At 30.1% G+C, this 19218-nt stretch overlaps 3 protein-coding genes across 10 annotated transcripts; 1 reads left to right on the top strand and 2 right to left on the bottom strand.

Annotated features, from left to right (window-relative positions):
• Nucleotides 1–291: 291 nt before the first annotated feature.
• Nucleotides 292–3076, bottom strand: LOC128887262 (thioredoxin, mitochondrial). 2 transcript variants are annotated; one of them, XM_054142966.1, is made up of 4 exons: nucleotides 2916–3076; nucleotides 2271–2475; nucleotides 2004–2153; nucleotides 292–1800 (listed from the first exon to the last, which is right to left on the bottom strand). In XM_054142966.1, the coding sequence occupies exon 4, from the start codon at nucleotides 1682–1684 to the stop codon at nucleotides 1256–1258; it is 429 nt and encodes a 142-aa protein (XP_053998941.1). In that variant the 5' UTR covers nucleotides 1685–1800; nucleotides 2004–2153; nucleotides 2271–2475; nucleotides 2916–3076; the 3' UTR covers nucleotides 292–1255. The 2 variants fall into 2 exon arrangements, with proteins under 2 accessions (XP_053998941.1, XP_053998942.1); XM_054142967.1 differs by having other exon boundaries at nucleotides 292–1719.
• Nucleotides 3077–3224: 148 nt separating this feature from the next.
• LOC128887347 (repetitive organellar protein-like) lies at nucleotides 3225–10487 on the top strand. Its single transcript, XM_054143152.1, has 11 exons — nucleotides 3225–3355; nucleotides 3526–3614; nucleotides 3728–3789; nucleotides 3876–7996; nucleotides 8071–8369; nucleotides 8460–8635; nucleotides 8714–8868; nucleotides 9004–9093; nucleotides 9265–9327; nucleotides 9420–9533; nucleotides 9694–10487. Exons 1-11 carry the CDS (start codon nucleotides 3323–3325, stop codon nucleotides 9766–9768), a joined length of 5277 nt encoding a protein of 1758 aa, XP_053999127.1. The 5' UTR covers nucleotides 3225–3322; the 3' UTR covers nucleotides 9769–10487.
• On the bottom strand, nucleotides 10278–18922 carry LOC128887348 (cohesin subunit SA-2). 7 transcript variants are annotated; one of them, XM_054143153.1, is made up of 20 exons: nucleotides 18577–18919; nucleotides 18245–18450; nucleotides 17851–18017; nucleotides 17609–17787; nucleotides 17326–17499; nucleotides 17034–17238; nucleotides 16632–16961; nucleotides 15954–16559; nucleotides 15538–15880; nucleotides 15234–15467; nucleotides 14962–15154; nucleotides 14691–14877; nucleotides 14301–14605; nucleotides 14019–14230; nucleotides 13775–13941; nucleotides 13646–13697; nucleotides 11307–11342; nucleotides 10921–11094; nucleotides 10747–10831; nucleotides 10278–10416 (listed from the first exon to the last, which is right to left on the bottom strand). In XM_054143153.1, the coding sequence occupies exons 2-20, from the start codon at nucleotides 18421–18423 to the stop codon at nucleotides 10399–10401; spliced, it is 3846 nt and encodes a 1281-aa protein (XP_053999128.1). In that variant the 5' UTR covers nucleotides 18424–18450; nucleotides 18577–18919; the 3' UTR covers nucleotides 10278–10398. The 7 variants fall into 7 exon arrangements, 1 of the variants encoding a protein (XP_053999128.1); XR_008460017.1 differs by lacking the exons at nucleotides 10278–10416; nucleotides 10747–10831 and adding exons at nucleotides 11922–12316; nucleotides 12873–13133 and having other exon boundaries at nucleotides 11025–11094; nucleotides 18577–18922; XR_008460020.1 differs by lacking the exons at nucleotides 10278–10416; nucleotides 10747–10831 and adding exons at nucleotides 11922–12316; nucleotides 12972–13133 and having other exon boundaries at nucleotides 11025–11094; nucleotides 18577–18922.
• Nucleotides 18923–19218: the final 296 nt, after the last annotated feature.

Genomic DNA, 19218 nt, shown 5'->3' with positions numbered 1-19218 from the left:
TTAAAATAATAAAAAAAGATGGGGGTTGCTTGCAAAAACATATATATATATATATATATATGATGTTCTCTTGTTTATGATCGAATAAATAAGAAAGAGTAAATAAAATATATTTGGTGTAAAACATGAATAATTTTGCAAGTAACCAAGGAATCACAGCATTGCCTTATCATGGTGTCTCTTGAAAGCACCTGACTGATAAAGAAATTTTTAGCTAGTCCTTTAATTATTGATATACATTTATGTATCACTTGCTGCCAAGGGACAAAAATCTCTTTCTCCAGGGAATACATGGATTAAACGATCTTTATTAAATTCCTGGCCTACTAATTGCAATCGACAGTACTTTCGTATCTAGATTGTACAGAGATGTTTTACGACGCAGAATAAACAGAACAAAATGTCAAATTAGACAACAATTTGTTTATAATTCCTGCAACTATCGTCTTTTAATGTCTTCGTATTGCATTCGCTATTTAACATTGTACGATTGTTAGCACAATGTTCTTCAAATGAATTTGATTGAGAATGCTAAAATTAATGCTATTAATTGTATTCCATTACGAGATAATTAGGTAGCGATATTAATTATGCAAAGAAAGCAAGTACCTTGATATATATTTCAGTTTTAACATTAGAATTAGTTTAATAAGTACTGCTAGTATGAGGACATCATTGTAGATCAAAGAAGGCCGTTAATCTTAATTATTACAATGTATTGTACTATGTAATACACAATCAGTTTAAAAAAATCATTTTATAATCATATTATAATATAATTGACACATATAAAACATTACCAAGAGTTTGTAAAGTAAGTAACAAGTTATTATTATAAAAATTATAAATAATAAATGAGAATACGTTATCTTTTTAGAAATAGTAACTTTATATTTTATCCTAACATTTATTCATTAGAAGTCAAGAAGACATCTACAGTGAAAATTCTAGTTAGTGTTGAAAATTTATAGAAACTTCTAAATTTTTTTTGAGATTTATAATAGCAAACATGATTGTTCTCCTTGAAACTATGACTTCATTTGTAGGTTTCCATTTTATTTAATAGAATTTTATGATTTACATTTAAAACATGTAATTACTACCGAAGACTTTTTCAGTGGCATAATATTTCTGTCCCAGAATAATATTAATGCTCACCGAAATGAAATTATATAGCACAATACAAATTGCAAGAATATAATTGATGAATTATTAAAATAATTTTACATAATATACAATCCTAATATGCACATGTTTAAACTTCTGTTTTACCATCTTCAGAATTTAAAGGGGGAGTTTGAGTAAGTTTATGTATTAAATTTTCTATCATATCCATATCAACTAAACCTACAAATTTATCAACCACCAATCCGCTTGAAATTGCTATAACAGCTGGTACAGCTTTTACTTCAAAGATGTGTACTAATTCTGGATTCGATTCTAAATCTACAATGGCAAGATCTAATGTATCCATTGGTTCTATAAGGTCTATTAATCTAGGCGTGAGTATTTTACAAGGGTCACACCATTCAGCATGAAAATTTACGATAACAGGTACCGAACTGTTCATTACCTTAGTAACAAATTCACTATTGTTATTTATTTCAAATCGTTTATTCTTCTGGCGGGACAGAGAAACGCTTCTCACCAACATTGATGAAAGCTTAGCAGTGTTGCGCAGCATTTTGTAATTGTATGAACACTGTCAAATATTACAAGCTACAAAAAATGGTCTAACTGCACATAATCAATAGGGATTAGCAGTTGTACATATCTACATTCCTATCTTATCAGTAGATTCTGAAAGATATATAGAAATTAAAAAGAATGAACTCCAGTGTATTGTTTGCTTATACCAAAACTATGGTAGAAAATGTTAATTTCTCTGCCTGAGTTAAGAATTATATATTATTTTAATAATAATCAAGCCTCCAAAAGATCGAAATTGACTATACAACTTTGTAACTATATAACTTTAATTATTTATATTAAATAATACTTACAATAAATATCTAAGAAACCCAATTAGTTATTCGAATTGGCCTGATAGGTTCTGTTAATACAAATTTAATATATCCTACCACACCAATGGTGGAAGATACAACCAACAGCGCAAGTAATAGAATACGCCAAATAAATAAATGATCGTATATCTGAAAAAAAAATTATTATTTTCGACTATAGAAGCATGATAATTATGTAATGACATACAGTTTACATTTCTTCTCTATATTGTATGAACGAATAGCAATATAGTTATGTATAAATACCTTTTTCTCAATAGAGGGAGGTTTCTCAGATGCTCTTGGTAAAATAATTAAAATAATTGTACATATGCTAACTATTAAGATAGCAAAAGCACCAATCCTCTTCTCGATGCGTAGAGTGATAATAAATACAAATAAAGCCAGAGCCCACAGAATCAGAATAAGGAATAATCCTACACCGACTCCAAATATCAAATTACTCATACCACTAAAAAAAAAAGAAAAAATACAAATATACATCTTCCTTATTTCTCAGCTTTACTTCATAATCTTTAATACTTAATATACGATACTTGCTAAAAAGTGCCGGAAAATTATTATGTGAAAAATCGCGGAAGATAACGATCTTAGTAACATAAGAAGAATAAGTATCTCGTGTATTTCATTTTCAACCTACATAGTACATTATCGAACTTTTATTTTGTTCGCGTATATAAATCTACAACTATTTTAAACTATGTGTACTTATATTTCTACAGAAGTACATATCTACCAAGTAAAATGTAAGCTATATATTGTTTTTATTCGTATTTTACAACTCGCTGTACAACGCGATTTATTGAAGCTAATTGTTTATAAGTTAAAAAAAAGAATTTGAAAATCATTTGTCACAGATTATTTTACACAAAACTGTAGTGCAAACTATACCTTTCAACGTTAAATTGTTGCGAACATTGTTAACGCATATATTGACTGTACTGAACAGTTCATGAACTGAATATTAACAAGAAATTTGTGATGAAATCATAAAATCTTTTCAATTGACCACCAGAGGGCTACAAATAATACTAAACAGTAATAATCTAGATTATCGAATCATTCATGACTATATCGTTCGTTGAAAACTGTTCCTATTCGAAATAACTTGTAGGGACTTTAATGATTAGGGAAATTTATGTTACACCCATAGGGAAATACTTTTCCTGCGAAGTGAAGGTGCTGTAGTTATTTGAAATTAAACGTATCTTGCGAGGAACGTTAAGAAACAAGAAAGTTATATATGTGTTTTTGTCGTTCTTAGGAGAGAAATTAACTAATTCTTTGATTGAAAAATCATGAGGCTATGGCTCCAAATTATATTGGAATGGGTGAGTAATAATATTATGTAAATCGAAGTGTGTAAGAAATTAATTTATGTTATTATTTAGCAATGAAAGCTACTTGTTACTTTCAAATAAATGGCATTAACAAGATTAATAAATAAGATTAATCAATAAATCAATGTATTCTAAAATCTCTATGTTGAAATGTTTTTTAGCTAAATTGCTTAGATGTGTCAGAGAAGAGTGTCAAAGATTTGAAAGAATTAGAAGATGGACTGTTTTACAAAAAATTGATAGAGTTGTGGTAAGTATCTTTATACTTAACGATCTTATGATTTTTTTGTATCTAAATCATTATATAAATATTGGATAATATAAATTTTGTGTGTGTATTAAACATGAAATTTTATTTTGCAGCTCTCAGAAAGTTGATCACGAAAGTTTAAGTACAGAAAATATGATCATAAAGTTTTTACAAGGTATGTAAAAATGCAATAAATATTAGTTATATATAATACACAATAATTTATATTTAATTAGAATATTTCTTGTGGACTTCACACAGATGACTATCCTGAATTTAAATTTGATGAAGAATGCGATGGAGAATTGGAGCAACTAGAAATTGCTTCCTTATTTTTGTTACATGTATGTCAATATGAACCATTATTTTATGGACCAATGAGTAACAAATTACAACATGAAACTCAACTAAAAATTAAAACATTTCTCGAAATGATGATTCCTTATGAAAAACGTATAAACAGAGATATATTGAGGACAGTAATTGCTGAGTTAGAAGACAACATACCAAAAACACCCATAACGCCGAAGACACAATCTCTAAGACATTTTTTTAATTCTCCTATTGCACGATCTGCACAAAGTTATAAACTGTTAAATGAAAGAAATCGTGAATTAAGGCAATTAAGAAGTCAATTGGAAATGGAAAAATTTGAAAAAGCCGATTTACAAGAAGATGTACGAATACACCAAAATAAAGTTCAAAACTTACAGAAAAAGTTACAAGAAAAAATTGCAGAGATAAAAGCCTTACGGCAAGAAACAATACAAACGAATACTCCACAGTCTTGTAAAAAAAATAAAACTATTGTAGACTGCCAGCAATATTATAAAAAGGAAATAGATTATTTAGAAAATCAACTGATGCAAAAACAAAACGAGGTAGATAAACTTGAAGGGGAAAACGACAACCTATCCAAAAAATTAGCATGCGTAGAAAAGCAATGTGTGTACTTTAAGGAAAAAATACAAAATTGTGAGAAATCTTTGGAAAACTTGCAAGTTCAAGGAGAAATTAAGGACAGAGAGCTGGTAAATCTGAAAATGACTAATGAGGAACTACGTACTCATTTAAAAGAGTTTAACAAAACAGGCATTGCAGAAAAAAGTTTTGAAATCGATGGAGTATCACCCTTAAATTCATCTGTATCATCCCTAAATACTAGCGAAGTTTTAAGTTCGGTTATTGAAATTCAATTACAAGAAGCAAAAGAAGAATCTGTTTCATTAAAAACGCAGATTGATACTTTAAATAAAAAGTTGGAATCTACCAGCCGCGATTATAAAAATGTAACGGAACAATTACAGAAAAAAACAGAAATGTTACAAAGTACAGAAACTACATTAAATAGCGCCTTAAGTAATTTAACTAAAAAGATTGAATCTTTAAAAGGAGAAAATACTTGTTTAACAGATCAGAACCAACAGTTACAAGATTTGTGCACCTCTCAGAAGATATCTTTATCACAAATCGAAGAATCTAAAAATATTTTAAACACTGAAGTAGAGACTTTGAGAGAGAAACTTAAGAACACAGAGGAATCTTTACACAATGAAAATGTAAATAGCGTGAAACTAAATGAAGCACTTGAAGAAGCTAAGTTGAAGATATGTGAAAACGTTAAATGTATACAAAGTTTAACACATCGAAATAACTCATATGAAACTTCTATTCGTAATTGCAACACAAATTTAAAAGAAATTATCCTTCATAATTTCGAAACTAAAGATAGTGAAAATAATTTAAATGATGCTACAACTATTGAACTTGTGCAATATCTTCGAACATTGTTATGTAAATTGAATGAAAAATATATTTTAAAAGAAAGGGAAGTTAAATCGCTAAATATTACAATGGAAGAAATAAAATTAAAAGGACAACAACATCAGTCACTAATTTTCGAATTGGAAGAGAAGAATAAACAAAATATTATAGAAAGGTCAAAACTCGAGGAAACTATTACACAAAATGTAATAAAAATAAATGAACTTACTACTCTTGTTAAACAATGTACCGAAGAAATTTCATGTTTAAAACAAATTCGACTTCAAAAATTAGCTTTAGAAAACAATTTGTCTATACTTACAAAAGAAATGAATGAGAAAAATTCGTTATTAAATTCTTCTACAGTGTGTATAAAGATTTTAAAAGAAAATCTTAATGCTTTTGTAAAAGAATTCTATTTGATTAAACAAAATATATCAAATCTGTTAAACGAATCTCAAAAACAAAACGAAGAAACCATTAAAAGCATTTTAAATGCTTACAAAATGATGTACAAAAATTTTACCGAAGAACAATTTCATAGGAAAGAAATAGAAGACAAACTTGCTGATAATGAAAAAGAATTGAAAGATAGTCGAAATTTGACGACTACATTGAACAATGGTTTATCGAAACACAAACAGACAATAAATGATTTAGAGGCCGAATTAGCAAGTACCAATGAAAAATTAATGGTATCTGAACAGAAAATAAAAAAACTTGAAGAAATGAATGAAACACTAGAAAATCAACACAAGAGTAATAAGTCTCAAAGGGAACAAATTCTACTTGACTTGAATAATATAAACGATAAACTTAAATTATCTCAAAAAGAAGCATGTAATATGTCAGATCAATTAAAATTCAAAGATGCCAGAATTGAACATTTGGAAACAGAAATTACTTCTCTAAAATTAGAAAAGGAAGATATTATTCATCTAAAAGTGGAAGGAGAAACTTCAATGAAATCTTCTATAAAAGATATGGAAAATAAATTGTCAGAAAAACAGCGCAACTTGGACGAATTAAATGTAGAAGTCAAATTGAAACAAGAAATCCTTGAGTCTGTACAGAAGAAATTTGAAAAATTATCGGAAGAAACAGTTACTTCTGAAATGAAAATGAAAGAACTAATTTTGAATTTTCAGGAAGTAAGAACTAATCAAGATGCAGTTTTGATAACTCAAGAAAAAGCCTTAAAGGAAAAAGCTTTGCAATTAGTGCAAATCCAGAAGAAATTTTGCGAATCGAAGAATGCACTTTATAAACAATTAGAAAATGAAAAATCATTATGTAAAAATTTGCAAACCAAAAACTCCGAATTACAAATTGTATCGTACAAACAAACGAAATCCATAGCGGAATTACAAGAGTTGCTGAAGATAGAAAGAGACGAACATAACAAAAGTAAAAAATACTGTAAAATTGAAGATACGAAAAAGGTTGAAATTGCGCGGGTGTGTAAAGAATTAAAACATTCGATAAATGATTTGAAATTAGCAATATCAGAGGCAAATTTAAATAATGAAAACTTTCATGCTGATGTCTTATGCGATTCATCGTGTACAAATAATGATGAGAAAACTAACAGTATTTTAAATACTCTACATACATCTATTAGGGTAATTCATAAATCGCGTAAATTAATTTTGCATCTGTCCAATACAAATACAAACTTGAATGAAACCTTAGAGAATCAAAAAACAGTTGTAGATAACTATGTTACAAAATGTGAAGAAGTTAAGTCACTAAAAAATAAGATACAAAAACTGAAGAATGCAAAAGAGAAATGTATGGACTATATAAATGATCTTATTACGAATAAAGAGTTATTGAGGGACTCTTTACAAAATATTATACAATCAAGAGAAAATTTGGATATATCTTTAAATGAATTAAAGCAAAAATGGGATGAATTGTTAATAAAATTCTGTAGTATTTTTACAATTAATAAATCGATATGCGATGAATTGAAACATATACAAGCCAAAAAAGAACACCTTCAAAACGTCTTGTTTAAACATAATGCTCAACACTTCCAAAATATAAAATCCCTGCATACAATTTTATGGCAAAAGTTCTTATGGACTGAACAAACATTAAAAAATACTTATTTGGATTCAGCAAACAACGAACAACCTTTCAATATTCCTATTAATAGTTTTTCGGATGAAAGAACGTTAATAGAAGCAGAGTTACAAAAAAATACGATGTTACAAAAAGATATCATTCAATCTCGGAATGAAATAGACGATTTCTTTAAATTAGTTACTTCATTCGAGATTAACTTAAAATCTGATGAAAGAAAGTATCAGTCTGATGTAGAAAAAAAATTACACTTACAAATTAATGAATTAGTAGAAGAGAAGAATAATTTACGAAGCAAATTAGACTGTGCACGGATTCAAAATGCGGAATTAGAAGGTCGTATCGAAGGACTCGAGACTGAAATAAAAGCACTGAAGACAGTTTCATCAAAGAACATAGAAGATTTAAAAACAGAAATAATGCAGTCAAAGCAAGAAATCTTAAACTTGCAAATAGAAAGGAATGAATTAAGCAAGCGGCCAAAGAAAGAAGATGTTGATAATCAGTTGAAAGAAATTAAACTCCACATGGTAAGCACATATATAATACCTTTAATTTTTGCAATCATTGTAATACGCTTGTTTCTGTGATATGTATATTACAGAAAACTGCATATAATGATCAATTGGCAAAACTGTACAAAGAACAAGAACAACGTGTACAAGAAAGACTGGAGGTACTACAAAAAAAAATGGAAACACAGTGTCGTAAACAGGCAGATGAATTAAGCAAATACAAAGCACATGTTGCTGACATGAGTTCACAAATTTGGAATGTTGGAGAGAAACTCTTAAGCGAACGACAAGAAAAGGAAAAATTATACAAACAGTTAATTGAACTTAAAGCTAAACATGAGAATTTGGATCAACAAATACTTACCTCGATAGAGCATAAAAATCAAAAGTGAGACTGACTATATTATAATAATTGATCATTTAAAGTTAATTTGCAGGGTGACATTTTATAAAAATTGGTCAAAACTTCTTATTTCAGACATGAAAAAAGAGATTTAATACCAGAAGACAATAAAGATGTTTTACAGAAAATTGCAATAATACAGGAGAAAACTACTTATGAAAGAAGATGCAGCATTAGGAGCATACAGTCAATGGGCAATGCATTTAACGCGGAGGACGAAGAGGGAGAAATCTTTGACAATACATATTTAAGTAAATAAAAACAGATTTATTAAGTGAAGTCAATTTCTAAAACTATAAATCGTTAACAATACGTATTTAATATTGTAGCTGATATAAAAAATGGCCATTCTACACTCGACATTGATACAGATCGATTATCTATTTTGAAAAAGAGAAATGCTCTTTGTAAACCTCATCTAAAATCTTCTTATCCCGCTGAAATGCAATTTCATCCTTTACCATTTACAGAAGAAGAAATTAAAGTAAGCAATAAATATTTAAATTATGTATAATTTGATACGTTTTATATACATATAATAGATATACATTTCATGTATCGTATATATTATATCTGTATGTTTGTGTTCTTATATACAAAATCTTGATTTTAATTGTAGGCAGGCTCAGCACCAGAAGATGTATTTAATGATAGTTTAAGTCAGAGTTTACTTCCTGAACAGAAAGCCAAAAAGAAGGACAGAACTCAAGTAAGTATCTTAGATCTAATGATTACAATTTCGTATCTAATAAGAAAAATCGTAATAAAGATATCTATTGTAAAAGCATTAAAGTTACATACAAATCCATTTTTATCTAAACATTTGTTGCTGTCAAAATTCATATTTTAATCAAGAGTTGCACTTTGTGATTTATATTAGACATCGTATAAAAAGCCTGGCCCTCCGACTCCCAGTAAAAATGGAGGAAGAGTATCGTTACAAGTAAGTTGTGTGCGATACTAGCGTATTTACAAAATACAAAAGTAAATATTATTTGGTCCAAATATCGATTTTTTATATTTTTAAAATTGAAGGTTAGCGATCTAAAGAGCCCAAATTCGAGAATATTAAGAGAGAGAAATAAAGATAGAGCAACAACTACACCGCGCACACTGAAGAGTCTATTCACTTCAAGGCGTCAAGACGAGGTAAGGATAGTTGTTATTATTTAGATCTCTGTTTCATATTATACAAGACTAATTTATTAGATTCGAATTTTTTGTTATATCTATTAGTACTTTATGTATATTAAAATAATATAGGAATTAAAAGTAAGCCATAAAATTATGTATAATATTATTTTAATAGAATGCTGCAGTAACACCAAGAGGTCGTAGAAGAAGTAGCATTTTCCGTAAATACAGAGTCACGAATGATAGATGAAAATAATCACGTACATGAAACGAAAAATTTAATAATACTGACATTCATAACTGTAGTGGGACTACTTTTCTGTAATCACATTTTTATATCAATTTATATAATTGTACAGTGAAAACTAGAATTATAATTTTTTTTTAACTGTAAACAATCTAAGCGTGCAAGGAAACAAATATTCGTAATTCGTACATTATAGTCATTTATTAGACAATTCTTTAAATAATTTTATAGCAACAATAATAAGTAAAAGTTTTATCGATATAAATATGCCAATGTTGAGAAATGTACGGTATGTCATGTATAATGAGATACGATGGACGCAAAAGAAAATGTCATTTTAAATAACAAAAATATTTTATAAGAACGATTTAAAAAATACTTGTAATAATTTCTCAACGTGAAATGAAACTCTATGATCAATCAGTAAGTCTCTTATTTTATATCTTATGTGTATATATATATATATATATATATATATGTCTATATATGTAGCTGATTGAATACGTTTTACATATTACGGTATTTGAAACCTATTCAATCGGATACACGTATGTATTATAAATGTATCACAAATCACCTCCTCTTGGAATACTTCCATCTTGGATGCAATGTATTCTTCTCAGTTGTACTTCATTATTCGGAATCAGATTCCTGTAACAAAGATGTTTCATTATTTTAATATTTTTTTTTTTAATAAAATATTTTTAATTCTATTTTACAAATACCAGAGTTTTAAATTTTATTGTACGATATTAGAAACAAATCTAATATATCAATGTTTGTAAAATAAATTTCAATTCTATACTTAGAAACATAGTAATTGAAAACTTGTATCATGATTTATGTATACTAAGATTTTTAATCATAATTATATGTACGAATATTATAATTAAATGGTCATTACAAAGAATTAATGTATCATAATATTATATAATTTATAAACTACACACACGTGTTTCTCGAATATAAATTATTAGTTACCATATATTGTCCTTCTACATAGCGACCAGAATTCCTAGCGGTTCTCCTCAATTCTCTTGGCTCCGCGTGATCTTGACTTCTTCGTCTAAAAAAAAATAACTAACATTGTTACAAGCATTTCTGAAACGACACAAAATATTATAATCTATCGTACCAAAAAACTTAATTACTTACGACCTCGATTGTATCTGCAGTGTCTTAAGTTTATTATCTATGTCTTGAGAAGGACTTGTTGATATATCTTCAATGATTGCGGATGGAGACGTCTGCATTTGTGTAGTGTCGTTGTTTTCATAAACGCCGGCTGCCCTAGGTCCACGAGTTATCGATACTTTATTAACAGCTAATCTGAAATAAAGATTCAAGTTAATGGTATTACAAATAGCGCAGAACATTCAAATTTTACAAACACTATTTCTGACCCAATAGTTTTACATTATCTTTTTAATATACTTCAAAAATTTTTCTTTATATGTATATAAATGTAAATTTAAATTTAATCTACTTAGAAAAAAAGACAACTTAAAGATATAAAATACGAGAAGATGTAAGTTACTCACTGGTGCTTCCTTGGACCGCGTCTCTTCTTGTGTTTGCTGAAAGAACAAGTTTTTATTGATGGAAATACGTTGGAGCTAATTTCATAAGTAAAGGGACAAAAATTTGATATTAAGTAACTCTTCGTATTTTTGCACGCATGGTCCATGTGATATGACATACGCATATATTACAAAATTACACTTCACGTATAATAGGTATCATTGCATTCCATTATTACATCCGAAGGAATGACAAAGTATCCGAGCAAAATTCGTAGAATTAACCCAGGTATTAACAAAACCAAATACCTAGAAACATGTCTAGAATATTGCAGTGATTATAGAGAACGGCGTGTTAACAAAATACAAAATGTAAGAATGCGATGCTAAGCAGGAAATGTAAAATGATGGGTTAATTCTATCACATTTCCTGCAAAATTTCAAGAAGAAAAAGAAAGCTGTACAAAGTGCAGCATTACTTATTCGCTATGGATTTTAAATTTTGATAAAAAGCAGGATTCAGGAACTTATAGGAGAAGAGGGTCTTATTTTAATTAATATCACATGTTCATCGTATCTATCACCAATTTGTATATTATCAATATATAAACAGAATACAAAGTATTTTAGACTTACTTGCTTTCAAGTTTTTAGGTTCAACAGAACACACATCGTTCTCTATGTATTTTTTTTGTGAGGCATTCCAAAAATATTATCATTTCATTATATCAACAATATTATTATTGTGCATTTTTATCTTATTTTCCTTAGACTAGTTTATAGAAGGTGAGTTGCTTTAAAAGTAGTCACCAAGAACAATAGATTTTCATGGATTTCTTATACAACTTGACAATATTACATATAATATTCCTGTTAATTCCTTACACTAGTTTGAAACTTGATTTTAAAACAGGCACCAAGAATAATAGATCTCATCAATTCCTTATACAATTTTTGCCCCTTATATGATTACATATATTATATATTTTGCTAAAAAGTCTAATTCTTAGCTTGAATAACGATCAGGTAGCCTGCAACAAGCGATTCATAAAAGATTACTACCCATGCGAACACGACAGATTTATGATGTACATAAAGACGCCAACGGTAATAAGTATTTATTAATAATTTAAACACAAGCATGCAATTAGATCGTAAAAGTGTAAACCAATATTATTTAAAAAATACTTTAACTTTAAAAATCTTTCAATTGATTAAAAAATTAAAATTTAATATATACATAGAACAAATATTAAAATACTGATATATGATAGTATCATCAATTTAAATATCTTACATATATAATTTAAATTATTTTCTACGTTTTCAATATGTGATAGAAATATGACGTCTTACAGTAGCAGATACATTTTAGCGAAGCAGTAGTACGAAGCAATAACACAAAATACAGCAAAGAGAAAGATAGTTTTTATTAGTAATTAAACTACTGATGATATGAATTTATTTTAGCATTCAACGATATTACAGTGCAATGTTTATGATAATAAATGATAGGATTGTGCACATTACATGTGAATTAAAATAACTACGTAAGCATGTAAATAATGTAATATTCAAATTTGATACCTTCTAAAACTGAGGTAGATCTATCATAAAATTAATGAAACTTTAGCTTTGGATCCCCAGACACTCCTTATTTATTGATTTTTTTAATTAATTACTTACGAATAGTTTAATATTCTCACAGACTTTTTTTTATTGGGAATATTCCAACAAGGTTATGTATGTATAATTTTTCTCTACCTACTACTGTTTCCATAGCTCTCAAAATTGACGGTCGCAGGGTAGCTGTTCGCGTTCTTTCATATTTGTAACAATTTTCCAATTCTAACAACAACAGAAGGTTAAATACATTTCCACAATAATATTTGCCATTCATAAAACATTTCAGAGAAGGAAAGGACTTCTCATGTTATTAGTTTCAGGACCTGATCAGTCTAGATCCGCCACTGTTCAAAACTATCCAAAGTGTTTGTCATTCTTATCGTAGTTTGTAAGCAAAAAACCAAAACAAAAAAAAAAAGAAGAAAGCGTGCTGTATGTACTAAAATTCTAGATTAATCCTTAAGGGACGTGCTTCTTTGTATAGGAACGTTTTTCCTTTCATTATTTATTAAATAATGCTTTACGTTAAAACATTTCTCTTAAAATTATTTAGGAAACTGCCCATCGTTTAAGGGTTAATAAGAGTGTTTATACTTCATTACAAACTTTTCTGAAGTATTACATACAGCGATTACTTGCAAGTGCGTTACTGTTCTACTTTTATAGTGATTTAAATAAATAAAATGTAAGGAATATATTACTCTGTATTAGTTTGGTGTAGACACCCAACTCACCCCAAAAATTCATGATCAGAACCTTCTTCAGGCTCATCTCCTTCTTCTTCTTCTATAAGTATTTGCAATAATGAATAACTAAGTTTCAAAGAAGTTTCAGATCATCTTATGTAAAATAACTCAACATACCAGCTAAATGATCCTTTTTACGTCTTGTGTAAGCACGTTTACTTGTTACTGGAACTTGATCTGTTTCGCCGTGTAATAGACTGTTTCTGTATAAGAGTAAAGGTTGCCAATCCTCTCCCCGCGAGGAAGGCATTCCATCTTGCAGTCTCCTATCGAGGAAGTTTAACCTACGATATAAATATAACAATTAATCATAATAAGAGTAGAAGTAATATAGAAAGTTGCAAAAATGTATTTTACTCACACCACACGTTTATCCTGTTTAAGAAGTTTATTCGTGAATTCAGATAGGATTTCAAGAAAAGACAAATTTGGCGGTGGACCAGTGGGATCCTGTTCTATACCATCTGGTGGGGTAATTGCGAAAAGAACGCCTGCACGATGCAAAGCAGTAATTGCTTCACGATTTTTTACTGCGTCCAAGCCAAATGATAAAGCAAATCGTTTTGCGAGTTCCTAAAATATGTTCAATGCCAACATATATTTTCTATTTTATGATATTAAATGCTTATAAGTAGATGCAAACCTTTATAGCAGTAAATTCTTCGCTGTTTCTATTAACTTTACTTTTCTCAGCTACTATTTCATTATACAAAATATTCAAACTGTGTTGCATGGTCAAAGCACAGTTTGTTTTATTAATATCTCTAGCTTTTCCTAATGTAGTTTTAATGATATCGCCGTAATCATTGTAATATTTTACGTAATGTTTGAACACGTCCGCTGCTGCTTTCGTGGGTATCATATTATATACAATTAATTTGCAATACCCCGCTAGAAAGTTTCTTCTTTTATGCAACTCTTCGATTTTCGAATGTTCATCGTGTTCATCTGTAAATATAAAATAGGTAATTCGTGTTAATCGACTTTCTTTTTTAAATGACGATGCGCAATGAAGGTATCGTTAGTCACGTACCATCTTCTTCTTCAAAAAATACGTATTCCTGTATAAACCGATTGAGCATGTTCTGCATTGCTTGATCAGGTTCATACACTAATTGATGCATCAAAGGATTAGAATGTGTTGTTAATTGATTACAAAACAGTACCAATAAATCACATATCGTGTTATAAGCTTCTTCTCTTAGAATTGGTGGAGAAGGCTAAAGAAATATGAACAGATATCACATATTATTTACATGAATACATATCAATAAAGATATTTAAACCAAAGATAAAATAATTACTGCGCCACTGCCATCGCCGCTAACGAAGTGACGCATGGAACCCATAAAGGAATGTAGGTGTTCCTTTAATTGTCGACATTCATCTTCACCTCGATTTCCAGAATCTACGGATTCCATGAGGTGAGTCTGTCCCCATAGAATTGCAAAGAAACATGCGCTTATACAATACTTAACTGCCTCGTGCGGTAAACACCTGTAACGAAATTTACTCTTTAAACATCTGACATCTTTATTTTATGGAATTTCCATATGTACGATATGTGTAATAGTACTTCGATGGGTCCTTAGCGTCTTCGATGTCCTTGTATAAAGAATCCCATATCCCCCATGGATTCATATTGTGACAAGAATAAAATATTGAAACTTTTTTAAGAGATTGTACGACATTGAAAATCTCATCTTCATCTGGTTCTTCATCTCCCTCTATTAAGTTTCTATATTCATCGATAGCTTCTTTATATTTATTTACAATAGAATCGATTAATGTTGAGCGCGCTACATCACATCTACATTAAAAAATGTTAAATGTAAAATATGTTCAAGAAGTCTTTGATATGTAGAATTACAAATAGTTACCTAGTGAAAATAGCGTGTCCCTCTATACACATATGTTCTAATGTTTTTGAGGCTGTATCTAAGACTTCAGTGTCATGCATTTTTTCTACAACTGTCTGAATCTTATTCAACAATGAGTCCAAGTTTTGTTCTTGCCGAGACTTGGTGTAAATATCCAAGTCGAAGTATTGAGGGATAGCGAGCAAGTTAGCAAGCTTCTCGGGATCTGCTCTATATTTGTCGAGTAAAAGAGGTAGTGTTTGTATAAAATGTTCCGTCAATCGCTGTTTGTCATCGTGCACTTGTTTCATTTCTTTCGCTGATAAGATCTTTCTAGTTGGTCCTCGACCAACTGGAGCTTCACCTATTTTGAAAATTAAAATAAGTTTCAATTTACGACACAATTTTATAATAATTTCAAAACCAAGAAAGCTTACCCGTGGCTGCCTGCTTTATGCAACAGACCATTAATTCGATCAATGATGTTTCCTTTTGATTATCTAAAGCTTCTTCCTCTGGTCCAGCCTCTTCTAATAATAGGTCAGTCATGCATTCCCAATCTTTCATCATTTGATTCGTTTCGATCAAGGAATCTACCAAATATGCTCCGTGTTCGTGAAGCTCCGATTCGATGAAGAATAACACGAGATCTCGAATAAGTGGTGTATTCGGTAAACGCTTCTTTCCACGCTTGGTCTTCACGCCTGCTACTGCTTCATCATCCGGACGGAATAATCGCTCATTTAAAAATTCACCCGCTGCCTGCGCAACAGCGCGATGAGACGAATAAACAAGTTCGTACACGTGCTCGCAGTCTTTATCGGTAAGTATCTCTCTGTGATGTTTCAAAATCGAGATAACAAGTTTAACAGCTTGCACTGCTACATCGTACTCTTTATCCAATGTCATTGCAACGATTCTATCTTTGAATTTACTTGTAAAAAGTTCAAGTTTAGTCTTCAATTCTTCCGAAGCATATAACGGTTGTAGTGCTTGAAGACATTTTAATCGAACTTCGCCAACTTTATCGTGTAATGTCCAACCTGAGAAATTAAAATATACTTATAGATATCGTATTGTGTACAAATTTTAATTATAGTAAAAATCATATTAACCTATGTATTTTAAATAGGAATCGTCTAAAAAGTTTTGATGAAATTTCTTCATCCAAACTCCAATTTCTGCCATGCAAATCGCACGTATTTCTGGCAATGTATCTCTATAACGATGTACAAATACAGATTTGAACATATACGTAAGCATATTTTTAATTTCGTCCATGTTTTCTTCAAGTTCTTTTCGTTTGGCCATCAATGATTCTAATCTATCCGCCGCTCTTTTTTCTCTAGCTTTTTGTCTTTCAGCTTCGTATTGCCGTTGCGTGTTATCCAAATTTATGGATACGGTCAAAGCAACGTCTACCAATGCTGTCATAAGTTTCATAGCTGTAAATGATATCAATAAATACATAAGAGCATATACAGTCAGTCTTTTATACGAAAGTATATGTATCTTACCAGCAAGCGTGGCCGTGTGCCTAAAAGCTCTTACTTGTGAATCCGAAAGACCAGTTAATAATGAAATTACATTATCCATTAAGAACTGGTCGTAAATTATTGAATACTGACATTGTCGAACTAAAATTTGAACAAATTCACAGAAATTCGCACGAAATTTCTTCCACTGTTGTCCAGTCATTATTAATGGATATTCTCCGCTTTCCTAAATTGTAAATAATAATAACAATTATTATTATTATTAATTGAACATGATGACAAATACTCATTAATAAAAATAATATTAACATACTTCATCAAATTCTTCGGTCATTTTTCGTATTATCGCTACATGTTCCATTGTTGCTTGCATCTCAGAAGTAATGCGACCTTTACAACCACTTGCATTAATGAAAAATTGCATTAACATGAGAAGAGCATTTTCTCTATTGATTTTGTACTTTTCTATCCAATCATCAACAATAGTCTAAAAATAAAAGCGATACATACATACAAATAATTTCCAAATTTGTTATATCATTTTTTATATTTAGAAATGTCTTATTAAATATTATTTTAAATCACAGATGACATACAGTCAGCGAAGAACGATTATTCCTGATGACATAATAAAGACTAGCCTCATCTTCTAGACTATGCGAGTGATGCGTCCGTTTTCCACGTCCGCGTCCACCACCCCCCCTTCCTCTGGTACTAGTTGTTGGAATGAAGTCTGTATCTATTTCTTTATATTTCGGTTGTTGTATTGGTCCCCCTATAAATAATAATTGTTAGATAGAGTAATTACTAAAAAAAAAAATATTAATCCAAAACATACCACGTAACCTAGCACGTGTATTTCTTGTGATCCTCATATTTGTTGGGGTTGCTGGTGTCATCGGTTGTTCAAATTGAGTTTGATTTTCAAAATTTCCTGCTTGTTCTTGATATTGATGTTGTGATGCTCCAGGTGAACTGTAGCTTTCAGATGAATAATGTTCAGGACTAAATGAAAATAGTTACAATAATCGTTCATACATTTATGTCCTCATATATATTATATATATATATGTATTTAAGTATGAAATTTTCAAATTTTACATTTTATGCAGATTGTTAACTTTTCAATCACTTTTTTTAGTGAAAATGATACACTACACATATTATGCATAGTGTAAATCGAAAACTTATTGTACAATTTACCAATATTACATGTATAAAATTGTATTTACGTTGGATTATGTATAGGTGTTTGAGGTGCTTGACTATAGGGTGCATAATTAGAAAAAGATTCGTTCACTTCTCCTGTCGAGTTATCATTCATGGGAGTCATTGGAGTCATTGGTGCCTCGTACTCTGGAGGCACCGGATCATCCATACGTATTCGTTTCCCTCCTCTTCTGTGCATCATTTTGTTCCACTTCTTTTCTTACAATCCCTAAAAAAAGAACGTACTCTGAATTTCGTATCCATAAAAGTCATAACTTTCATCTCAGAGAAATACCGCCAAACGATATTTCATGGCAGGATTTATAAACAAGTAAAATTTCAGTTTGTTTCAAACCTGTTATAACCTCCCCGGCAAATACGGGGATTAGGGACGCTGACGAAGCCTTACGTTTCTATTATTTGCACTGCATTTAATTGAAATGTTGGTTCTATTCAAGAAAATTGGGAAAACGCATTTATGCAATTCTTCAAATAACCCCGGCTTATTCCAAATACATAACTCTAGTCAATCTCACAATACGCACGAATATATGCGCCAATAAACATGGTTATTGGTTGCTTATCAAAATATAAAATAAAACGGACCAATAAGAACGAGGGAACATATTACAATTAACATTTGAACTATGTTACAGGATTAAATTCTACGCGTTCTATTTCGTTTTGTGAATGAAAAAAGAAAATAACATTTAATAAAAATGAATAATACATTTGAATTTCCATATACAAGGTGTCCCAAAAGTGTTGTAACACCTTGAAAGAGGTGGTTCGGGAGGTGATTTGAAACAACTTTTTCCTTAGCGAAAATGTTGTCCGAGGTTTCGTTAAGAAAATATTAACGGAAAACCGCGACCAATCAGAGCGCGTTTATACCGTTGGAGCGACTAGGCGTCCGCGCTCATACGCTACCGCGGCCGCTCCATCGGCATACTCGCGCTCTGATTGGTCAGTGTTTTCCGTTAATATCTCCTCAACG

The sequence above is a fragment of the Hylaeus anthracinus genome, unplaced genomic scaffold (genome assembly GCF_026225885.1).
Source record: "Hylaeus anthracinus isolate JK02 unplaced genomic scaffold, UHH_iyHylAnth1.0_haploid 11985, whole genome shotgun sequence".
Lineage (NCBI taxonomy): Eukaryota > Metazoa > Arthropoda > Insecta > Hymenoptera > Colletidae > Hylaeus > Hylaeus anthracinus.
This window is presented reverse-complemented; position numbering and strand designations above follow the sequence as displayed.